The 12124-nt window shown below is 41.0% G+C and overlaps 1 protein-coding gene across 1 annotated transcript in view; it reads left to right on the top strand.

The window, feature by feature from the left end:
* The window catches only part of abca2 (ATP-binding cassette, sub-family A (ABC1), member 2), a 68523-nt gene that overhangs the window by 18479 nt on the left and 37920 nt on the right, over positions 1-12124 (top strand). Inside the window, 11 exon segments of the mRNA XM_050051355.1 lie at positions 430-558; positions 715-882; positions 2685-2781; positions 4205-4378; positions 5991-6093; positions 6418-6532; positions 8651-8841; positions 10696-10846; positions 11013-11217; positions 11311-11475; positions 11873-12053. Of these exon segments, the coding sequence (XP_049907312.1) occupies positions 430-558; positions 715-882; positions 2685-2781; positions 4205-4378; positions 5991-6093; positions 6418-6532; positions 8651-8841; positions 10696-10846; positions 11013-11217; positions 11311-11475; positions 11873-12053 (1679 nt within the window).

Genomic DNA, 12124 nt, shown 5'->3' with positions numbered 1-12124 from the left:
TTACTCTTGATAACACTGCATTTCACTGACAGATGTTGATTCCCAGCAGGATTTATGTGAGACTATGGAGCAAACTGTGTGAATGTTTTCATTGTTTATATTCATTAATCATGCACTGTTCAACATGCTGGATTCACCTGAAGCCACCTGATTAATAAGGCTCTCTAGCATGTTGCTGCTGGTCTCTCTTAGCCTTAACATAAGCACAAATGTCCACTGATTATCTGTGGGTGAGCACAGACTGACTATTGGCAGATCTCTTATCTGAGCAAGTGGGCTGAAGATGGTGGAGATAGCAGTGAGTGTGGGAGGCCAAGAGCTTGAGAGAGGAGAGGGAGGAAGAAAAGACTGGAGACCATATGGACAAATGTTTGAATTCATACAAAATATAATGAAAAAGGAAAACATTTGTCAACTTTTTGCACTTAGGCAAATGAGACATTTGCATTTGTCGGTAACGTGACACACTACACCCGGGTGTGGCTCAACATCTCCGCCCAGCTCAGAATCTTCCTGGAGGAGGGCCGGCTGCACAACCACCTGTTGTGGCTACAGCAGGTAGACTCACACACAAGTCATCTTTTGTCATTATTAATTATACAGTCCAATCAGGATGTGAACAAAATTATCTGCACATTGATATTTTCCCATTAAGTTACATACAGAACAGAAAACATGTAACATGTAAACATCCTCTTTCTCCTCTACCTCCAGCTGTCTGCAGAGCTTCAGCAGCACCCCGAGTTGTTGAATGGTACAGACAGTGAGCTGATGCAGGGTCTGATGGAGGGAAACTACAGCCTGCCTAACACCTCCACCCTGCTGGAGCAGCTGGACACCATTGACAATGCTGCCTGCGGCTGGACGCGCTTCATGTCTAAGGTTGGTATAGTGTGAAACAGTGGTTCCAAAAGGAACAGGCCAACTGCACGGGGTGTGCCTGAGTCAGCTGGGCCAGCTGAACACCACCTGCTTGAGAGCAAAAGAGCAGAAAAATCAAAATCACTAAAAGTTATCTATCGATTGTTGAAACCCTGAGTTCTGACACTCCAGATGGAAGTGGTACAAATCTACAGTTGACCAAACCCACAAAAACAATAGTTCAAGCCTAAACATTGTTAATTCCTGGATCACTATTGTATGTTTGGCATTGGATAATTAGTGTATTCCCAGCCAGTTATATGTAACTAACAATGCTAGATACCATCTAGTTTGAAAACCCCTTCAAAAGAGCACATTTGGAACATTAGTTGTGATCTTGGTTTGGGGTGTACTTGGTAGGACAATATGGAACATCTGGTAGGACAATATGGACAAAACAGGACAGTGCTCCTAAATATACTTTGAAATCCACAATGAACTACCGCAAGAGCCACAAGCCTAAGAATCTCACACAGCTAGAAGCCTCTTGCAATGAAGAATGAGTGAAAATCCCCCAAACAAGAATTGTTTTTGTTATTTTGAAACTACAAAAGATTGAGATTAAAAAGTAATCTTGCTTAAAATATTGAAGAAATACGTCGTCTTTAACTTAATGCCTTTTAGAAATGATTTCATCTCCTTCTTGCTTAACTAGTCACAGGAAACAAAATTTTGACCAGTGGTTCCAAAACTCTTTCATGCCACTCTAAAGGTATGCAAACTTTTGAATGGGGACCATCTCAGTATTTTCTCTATTGCTGTGTTTTGTTTAATGATTGTGACATTCTGTGATGTCTTATAGTTTAATTTGAATCCAACTAGATATAAAAGACTTGCTTTTTGCCTGATCGCTCATGTTTTCTTTGAAGAGTGTTACGCATAATACAAATACTGCCAGGGTGTGTAAACTTGTGAGCAGAACTGCTTAAGGTCAGGAAATGCACTTCAGTCAAAAACACCTATGCCAAGGAATTTAACATTTATTGCAAGTGGTTATACAGTCAGATTTGGGTGGAAAAGACTATTTGAGGTAGTCCTCTGTGAATCTGAACAGCGACAAGGACTCTGCTGAGAGGGCGAATTCCCCAACAAACACATACATGAACAATAAATCTGAATTTAATAAACAGTATGAAATACAACATAAAAGGAGGCTGGGGTGGTGCAGAGGGCATTAGTAATGTCCAAATGGATATCAATCTCATAACTGTGTGTAACTACAGAGGTGGAGTTAAAGGGTAACTTAAGTATCTTTCAACCTGGACTCTATGGCTCCATGTTTTTATGTCTAAGTGATTGGAACAACAATTGAAATTGGTCCATTGAGCCTGAGCGCTGCAGCCAGCTACAGGCATGTTCGTACTGTCAACTTACATCCACTGAAGTTGCTTGTTTTTGCCACTGACAGGCTCAAAAACACACACACAAAGCCATATGTTGTGAACATCTACTACGAGAAGTCAGAGGCAGTTGTATGAATGAATGTTTGTGTTCACATTCTAATAAAAGTTTAATTTGTTAAGAATCAATACTGTTGGCCAAGATCATTACATCTCCTTAAATATCTCTTGACTTGCTCAGAGACCCAGTTTGAGGACAGAAAAGGTCAAAGGCACACTTTTCTATTGATCGTAGTGCAGAGGTGCAGATGCTGCAGTAATCCAGTATGATGGTTTCATCTTTGTGCTTAGCTCCAACAATAGTTTCTGATGAATCCATTTCTGTTGTGGAACATTATTTATGTCTTTGCCACGTGCTTCCAGGTCAGTGTGGATGTCTTCAAGGGCTTTCCTGACGAGGACAGTATTGTTAACTACACCTTGAACCAGGCCTACCAGGACAACGTGTCTGTGTTTGCAAGTGAGTCATCCCTCTGTGTCAGGCTTTGATCAAGGTACCTTAGTTGATACTAAAACAAATGCTTGTAGAAAGTGTTTATGCGCCAATGCAAGAAAATTTTTGGATACAATGTGATTTTTTTAGTTTATGCATGCATGCATTTCTAATTTAGCTAATAAAACCACAGCATTACACTTACTGTAGATTAATTACACTTTTGTGCAAAATATTTTAATATTGTAAATCACATCTTGACAGAATTACATGATGTCATGTCAGTGAAACATCATGACAGTATAAAAAAAGACAGTTAAGAAATGAAGGCACTTATGACAAAATCACACTTTTATGCCTCTGTGCCAGCGATAGCAGTGGCCAGACCTCTCAAGAACGCCTTGAGAGAATTTCCTTAAATTTGGCACATAGGTTGACTTGGACTGGATGAAATTATCAGCTTTTGGTGGTCAAGGGTCAAAGGTCAAGGTTGCTGTGACCTTGCATCCATCTCATTCTTGTGAATGTGATATCTCCCCTTGAGGGAATTTCTTCAAATTTGGTACAGATGTTCACTTGAGCTGAAGAATAAATGGATTGGAAGTTTGTGGTCTCAGGTCAAACTTCAATGTCAGTGTGACCTCACAAAATATGTTTTTGGCCATAACTCAGGAATTCGCATGCTTATTATGATAGAAGTGTACACAAATGTCAAACAGGATAAAACAATGAAGTGATGACATTTTAAATCCAAAACTTCACTGTGACATCATAATGTTCTGCATTCTCTGCCCATCATTGAGTGTCATTTATCAGAAACAGAAGGGGAGACATTTGGTCAGATATTTAATTGGTGACACTAATCTTGGGTGTCCACCTTGAAACTGTGCCAATTGTATAGATCTTCAGTGCTGTCAAGGGACAGTGGGTGTAAAGCGTCCATGTTTTCACAGACATGGATGTAAACTGTAAGAGAAACTTGACTTTTGCACAGAGACATACAACCACGCAGCAGTAATTCTAGTTTGTGCTAGTGATGGTTGAAAGCCACAGCTAAACTATAGTTTGGGCAGTTACTGCACCCTGGATGCCAAAACAACAATGTCAGCAAAACTACAAAGCAGTATATTTGACAAACACCTGAAAAAATGAACAAAGCATGACAAAATGTGGCTACTGAAGAAACAGACTGCTTTAAAATGCAGTGGGCATCTAAACTCGTCTGAGCCACAATGGAGTTGTGACACAAAACAAGTGCAAATAGAGTAAAAAAGTAAAAACAGAATTCACTGTCTATGATAGAGCCAGTGCTATAAAGAGAGATCAGGACAAACATACCTGAATCAAAATCAATCAGGTTTTGCAACTGTCCTTCAACTTACAGTCTTATGTTGGTATGTTGGTTGAGCCACCAGTCCATTACTGATTTGATATGTTCTTTTTTGTCCAGGTGTGATTTTCCAGACCAACAAAGATGGCTCCCTGCCACCCCATGTTCTGTACAAGATTAGACAAAACTCCAGCTTTACAGAGAAGACCAATGAAATCAGACGGGCCTACTGGCGTCCTGGGCCAAACACCGGGGGGAAATTCTACTTCCTCTATGGTTTTGTTTGGATCCAAGGTAGGTGACTGAAATACAATGTTTCCAGAGGGCTAAATATATATTCATCATGACACAGGTTGGAATACATGGTTATATTTAATTTTCTGCACCCCTGCCATTGTTGGAATGTGAAAAAAGCTGACTTATTGTTTTTAGTGCAGTCTGCACATGGCAACAGCTTGTGCTATAAGTCCTATATAAGACCTTGGCACGGGTCTGCAGGGGAGACAGACTGCGATGTCAAATGCATTGTTTAGTTTGTTTTACAGAGAAAACAATGTATTCTGGATAAGTGTTTACCACTGTGCTCTGTGAAGTTTGCACACCTGTGAAGATGCCAATGCAAGCTGCAGCAGAAGCACTTTCTCACTGCACGTCATCTTTTATTTTAGAAGCAGAGAGCAGGGAAGCTGCAGAACAGAAAGTGGAAACACAATGATGCATCCACACTGACGCTGCACAGTCGGATGTGTTGGCTCAGAGATGGCCAAAGCATTGTACACTTGATTGTTGACATGAGAGATTAACTGACCGAGTTGTATAACCCAAATTACAAAAAGGAAAGTTTTCTCGAGTGTTGTGTGCCCATGTTTTGATTTTATGTTTTTCAGGCATTGACACTTCTGCCTCCACCCCAGTACAATAAAGGCAAATAGAATTTTGTGTCAAGGCACTGACTTAACACAGTAATCTCTTTTCAGAAACTGTCCCTGCTTAATACTGAGCAGTAATAACCACAGTATAATAGAGAGAAAACACTACACTCAGAGTTTGTGATGGGAATAATTTCTTTGTTAGTAAGTAGTTCACATAAAAAAAATGTTGTTTAATTTCATACAATCTACTTTTACCTTTGCCCAATCCCAGTCTCCACCCTCATAGACTTAAAGCGGGATTTATACTTGTACGTTGAATCAATGCGTAGACGCTGTAGACTGACACGCACCTCCCCTGAGATGTAACTACATGTCACAGCACCACAGCCCTTCTGTTTATTTTTGTAAACTGGAACCATTTCCCTCAGTGGAAACAACTCTTAAATTTAATATTATTGCACAGATAAGACAGTAAATAATGAGGACAGTAAATCCCCCACACAGTGGCATTTAAAGTCTTCTGTTTGATTCATCCCGAATTCATATGAGTAGAGGAAAAGTCTGCTAGCCGCTAGGCTAATTTATGCAATGGGAAATGTCACAGGCTTATGCTAATAACATTAGCATGTTGTATATGTGGGAGAAACATGTCTGGCAAAAGATAATTGTTTCGTCTGTGAACCTTGTACTATAATGGAGCAGATTTTGTACTTCTGTTTAAAATTGTTGCTATTAAGCCAAGTTTTGCGTGGCTCAAAATGTCTGCGAGAGAGCCCTCAAGCACTTGACGGTTTGACAGTGGGACAGCCCAAAGCCCTCGCAGACTTTGCAGGAATGCTTCTTAAAGTCGGCAAGTGTGGACATTGGGATTGGACCATCATCATTTAATGCAGTGAAGCAAACAAATAACAAATAAGGGTTAATATCCATTGCATTCCCTATTTTTCAGGAGTCTGTTTCAAAGCTATGGGAACATGTAATGTAAATGTAATGCATATTTAGCACATTTAGTAACTCTCTCTGACTTTATTCAGATATGATAGAGAGAGCCATTATCAACACGTTTGTGGGTCATGACGTGGTGGAGCCTGGCAACTACGTTCAGATGTTCCCCTACCCATGTTACACCAGAGATGAGTAAGAAATGCACTCTGTCATATTCTCTTTTTGTGATTCTGTTCAGATCATAATGTTGACAGTGACAAGTAATCAGGCAGAGATGTTTTGTCATACAAATATATATTCAGTATGAAACATTGTTTATTTCAAAATGTTTTAAAAAAACCTGTGTTCTTCATATGTGATATATGATATATATATGATGTATGTGTTATATTTTTTTATATTTTACAAATCTGTACACATTAGAGATTCTGAAGGTCCAAAGTGGATATAAATGAGTCCAGAATTGTGTGTTTTTGGTCTTTACCTGACACCTTGTGTTGTTGTTTTTTTTTTCAGTTTTCTGTTTGTGATTGAGCACATGATGCCCCTGTGTATGGTGATCTCCTGGGTTTACTCAGTAGCTATGATGATTCAGCACATTGTGGCTGAGAAGGAGCATCGCCTCAAAGAGGTTAGACTGTATGATGTATGTCTGTTGTCAGTCTGAGGGGTCAGACTTAAATTGATTGGTTAACTTGTCAGGCTGATATTATTTTGTATCACTGCTGCTTTCTCCCTGACCATTGCAAGTATGTTGTTTAATATTATAATTATCATTTTTTAAAAATAAGTCTGGCAATGTTTTACATTTTTCTCACCATACCCCTCTGCTTTCTTATTGTTAACTTTACTGGTGTACATCTCTTTGACCCTTTCTTCCTGTCTGGGCTCTCTTTGTTGCTGCATGGCCATGATAACAGTGTGAAGACTCCAGCAGCTCCTCTTGTCATTTACAACCTGTCAGCACAGACATCTTAGTCACAGCCAGTTACAGCATGCAGCTCTGATATTTTAGATTTAAACCTGTCTAAGCACCAGCTCTTTTAAGATATTATAGTGCCAATGTGAGTACACGGACAGTGTACAGAGTACGAAAGTAAGCAGCGGAGATAACTACATCGGTGTTAACAGTGATAATGGTGATGATGATAACCACCATGCTGACGGTGAAATTAATTGTGGTAATAACTATAGCTGTATATTTGGACGAAAGGGTGGAGGTGTTGAGGAGTGAGGGGCGGATCTGACTCACAGACTGTGATGGCACCTCGTAGACAGCCGATCACTAAAAGCATCCAGCCTCAAGGAACTTCAGTTTTTGGCACTTGACATGCATTTGCTTCAGGTTTCAGCCCTGCAGGTTGCCACTTTATTATTTTGAACTAATTTTGAGTGATCTGGCGAGCCTCTGCATGGACCCTGGTGGCAATTGGTTTGTGGGTTTTGATGATGTGCATGGGCAGAAAGCCTTGGTCCACCCCCAGGGAGAAGCAAAAAAATCATCACTCTCACTACCTATTCCACAGAGGACATGCTGAAGGGTTTGGGGAAGCTGTAAGGTGGAAAAGAAGGGGTAGACGAGTAACAGGCCAGCTTCCCCCGATATGGGCAGGGCTGCAATCAAATTGGGGGTGGATTCTGCCAACCCCGCACTTGCCTCCCTGTCGGGCTGCCTCCCCTTCTGCTGATGGGCAGCTTGGAGGGATCCTTCAGTGCTTGCTGTCCTGGCAACTTAACGTAGCCTCACTTCTCATTCCTCCATGATGTTATTACCAAGCGACAACCTTCATGAATTGAAAAATGAAGCCAACATGGGAGTGCCAAAAACGGCATTTCCCCTAATGGCCACTTGAGGCTGACTCCAAAAGCGATTCAATCCCCATAAACCCCCATGTTAAGATACCCAACTTTACAGCAGAAATAAACATGTTTACAGCCTGGTAAAAAAAAAACGGATTTGGTAATTGAGATTGTGGACGTTTTGAGTGACAGGCTGTCTGCTAGGCATCACCATAGTCTATGAGTCAGATCCACCACTCATTGTGCCACAGCTCCACCCTCTCGTGTAAATATTGTCACCTCTGGCTCCAAAAATCGAAGAGTGCAATGGCCAAAATGTCTAACTCAAGGCTTCAAAATGGGAGTCCACAGACCAATGGGTGATGTCATGGTGGCTACATCCACTATGTTTATACAGTCTTTGCTAATTATCTGTAAGAGCAGTATATAATGTATGAAAGTTAGAATGATAATGATGATCATTACCATGTCACCATGCATTAAAAACAATAGCAGCAACATTAATAACAATAGTAACATTAAGAATTGATAAGATGTGTTGCTGACTGAAGCATAGAGTGTGAAAGACATTAGCATTTAGCAGGCTAGGAGGATCTAATCAAGAAACACTATCATTATCAAGTTGCATCATGGGAAGTGTAGGATCCAGTGTTTTTGGATCTTGAGAGATATTGGGGATTTAAAGCTTCTGCTGCACAGGTGTTTATCATTCTTGTCAACATTTTTCTTTAATAATTTTATGCAAGTGCAATACTAAATGGCTGCAGCCCCTCTTTAAGTCACATAATTTTAGTTTGTGTAGCAAAAACTCAGATATAACACTGAAGAGTAAATATGTCCTTACCACCACTGAATGAACAAACCAACCCACAGTGGTCCAGTTTTAAATGGGGCTGTAGGAAAATGTAGTTACAAATTCTGACATACTACCATCCTGCCATTTTCTCAGGTGATGAAGATGATGGGTCTGAACAATGCTGTCCACTGGGTGGCCTGGTTCATTACTGGCTTTGTTCAGTTGTCCATTTCCGTTACCGCTCTGACAGCCATCTTGAAGTATGGCCGAGTGTTGCTCCACAGCGACCCCTTCATCATCTGGCTCTTCCTCACCATCTATGCCGTAGCGACAATCATGTTCTGGTGAGATCACTTAGTTCCACGAAAATCACTATGAAACCCTCACTTCTCAAAAAACATCCATTTCCACAGCTCAGCAGTTGACACTTTTGCACTCTAAGAAAACACTCTCTCACCAAAGTCTTAATGGCCCAACACACACACATTATTGTACTTTTATCTTGTGAGGACCCCATTGACATAATGCATTCCCCAGCCCCTTACTCTAACCTTAACCATCACAACTAAATGCCTAACCCCAACTCTTACCCTATCCCTAACCTAAACCTAATTCTAACCTGAACCCTAAAACCAAGTCTTACCCTCAAGCAGGCCTTTGAAAAATGTCCTCACTCTGTTTTTTGGTCCTCACTATGTAGCATGTACAGGTACTGACAAACAGGCCTTTGAAAAAGTGAGGACTGGCCAAAATGTCCTCACTCTGTTTTTTGGTCCTCACTATGTAGCATGTACAGGTACTCACAGACACACACACACACACACACACACACACACACACACGCTCACACAAAAAAGGAAACCATCTTGCATCGTCAATATTGTTAAATTAATAGCAGCCATACCTCTAAAACAAAGTTGCGGGTAGGGGAGAGACTTCATCAGTGACCTGCTGCATGTGTGCATGGAATTACACAATGTCTACACAGGCTGCCTAGTGAAACAGCACGCTTGCAGAAAAGTAGCAGCAACTTCAGTCCTCCATCTGTGTCTACAAGGGATGCAGGACAGTATTGAGTGAACTGCATTTTGGCAGTGCTCAGAGCCCAACACACAATAGGTGTTGTGAAGGAAATACACTTAAAATCATAAAAATATGCTTGAACACAAATTGTTACTCGGCCCGTGTAGACAGCTGGAGTGATTTAAGTAAAAGCTTATCTGCTCTATCAGAGGTACATGAAATGGGAATTCTTTTCTCACTACCCAATACAACCACTGATAAGACGATAACCAGTTATATCATAGTCTGTTATTGCTAGGTTGATATGAATGTGTATTAATGCAGGAAGTTGTATTAACATTGATTGTTTTGATTTTTTGTATGTGATTTTGTTTGAACAACCTTTGACTGATTGTGCCAAGCTTTTGAAAAGGAGTCATTATTTTGATTCCCTCCATAGACAATATGAGATTTCATGAACATAATAAATGATAAAGACGCCTATATAACTTGGATGGGCAGTTTCCATATTTGAGTGCTATTTGAAATTCATTTATTGAATTCATTTATTGAGCATTCAATCAGCCTATTAAACCATAAATTCAAAGTTAACATAAGAAAAATCAGCACACTTTCTGTTGCTGCTGTTACGTAGTTAAGATGCAGTGCTGAAGGACTGGCTTTGGAGCCACCCTCCTCCTCATCATTTCAGTATCTGCCTGGTTAGCACAAGCTAACATATCAGCTAACATCCAACATCAAGCTGGATTACAGTCCCAACTAACTCACACTGACACAGAAACTGCTTGACTCTGTCGTTAAACCTGTTAATATTCATTAGGTAAAATTAGCCGTGTGACGCTAACAGTCAGCCCTGTCAGTGAGTGAGTTTGTGTGTGTGCGAGCAGATTCTCACCAACACAGTGCTCACACTTCCACAGTAACTGTCATAAAATAAACAGAGAGACTGCGGCAGTGGGGCAAGGAGGCACTGAGCGAAGCAATGCGCTGCATGCAGCTCTACAAAGAAATAATACCCAGGATACCCATTTTTAATTGTAAAAAGAAAAAAAAGAAAAGTCATCTTTACTGCAAGGTTGAGCAACAATTACTTTTTACTTTGAATGAATACTGACATCCAAATTGAGTAATCAAGTACTCATGCTTATCCCAAGTAACTTCCCTTTGTTTTGCAGTTTTTTGGTGTCAGTAATCTACTCTAAGGCCAAGCTGGCTTCAGCCTGTGGAGGAATCATCTACTTCCTCAGCTACGTGCCCTACATGTATGTGGCCATTCGAGAGGAGGTGGCCCATGATAAGATCACTGCCTTTGAGAAGTGCATTGCTGTAAGGCATTTTCTCTTTTTATCCTATCCTTTTAATTTTAATCTAACAACATTTGGGGTCTGATTGTAAAATTTGCTCCTTGCATGTCACTGTGAGGCTGTACAACTTAGATAATTCAGATGATACTGAGGTGAATACATTCTTGTTTCCTGTATTTCCTCTCCAGTCTCTGATGTCCACCACAGCCTTTGGCCTGGGCTCCAAGTATTTTGCCTTGTATGAGGTCGCAGGTGTTGGCATCCAGTGGCGGACCATCAGCCAGTCACCAGTAGAGGGCGATGACTTTAACCTGGGTCTGTCTATGATGATGCTCATCATCGATGCCGGTGTGTATGGTGTACTCACTTGGTACATAGAAGCTGTGCATCCAGGTATGAAATCACTGCCCTCTGAATGATCACAATTCTGTTTTCAATCATATCTTTCCAGACAGATTAGATTAAATATGTTTCCCCTCTTCACAGGAATGTATGGGCTGCCCCGCCCATGGTACTTCCCCCTGCAGAGGTCCTATTGGTCAGGCAGTGGGCGTGTGGAGACCTGGGATTGGCCGTGGTGTGGAGGCGGGGCTGCCAGGCTCAGTGTGATGGAGGAGGATCAGGCTTGTGCTATGGACCAGCGGAGATCTGGTACAGACAAAAAAATTTTTGGGCCTAATGAAGACACAGCCTTTGAATGAGATTCTCATATTCTATAGATCCACTTATCCAAGTCAAACCTAAACACAAGGCTATCCAAACATATTAAATGACATTCTTTGTCAGAACTGGGGGTTGGAAATATTTATTTGATGTATAGTTTAACTATGTTTTGGAGTTCTGTATGCTGAAAAACTCAATGTACACTGACCTGCTCTCTAAAAGTCACTTTTAAACTAAAAAGAGCAGTAAAAGCCAGCATGTATGTGACCACAAAAGGAACAGGTAAGTGAGAGTCCCAAAAAAGTAAGATCACAGAAAATGGGTATTTTGATATTTAAGTAATATCTTTTGCTCGCTATTTCTCCCTTTGTCATTGTGACCCCAGAGGAGATGCGGGGCATAGAGGAGGAGCCGAGTCACCTGTCATTGGTGGTGTGTATAGACAAACTGACCAAGGTGTACAAGACTGGCAGCAAACTGGCCCTCAACAAACTGAGCCTCAACCTCCATGAAAACCAGGTAGTCTCCTTCCTGGGACACAACGGCGCTGGCAAGACCACAACCATGTGAGGGGGACTAGTGTGTGTGTGTGTTTATGCATGTGTGTGATGATAAAAGTCTACACTGAAGATCAGTG

This window comes from Epinephelus moara, chromosome 8 (assembly GCF_006386435.1).
Source record: "Epinephelus moara isolate mb chromosome 8, YSFRI_EMoa_1.0, whole genome shotgun sequence".
Lineage (NCBI taxonomy): Eukaryota > Metazoa > Chordata > Actinopteri > Perciformes > Serranidae > Epinephelus > Epinephelus moara.
Note: the sequence above shows the minus strand (reverse complement) of the source record. Positions and strands in the feature narration are given on the sequence as shown.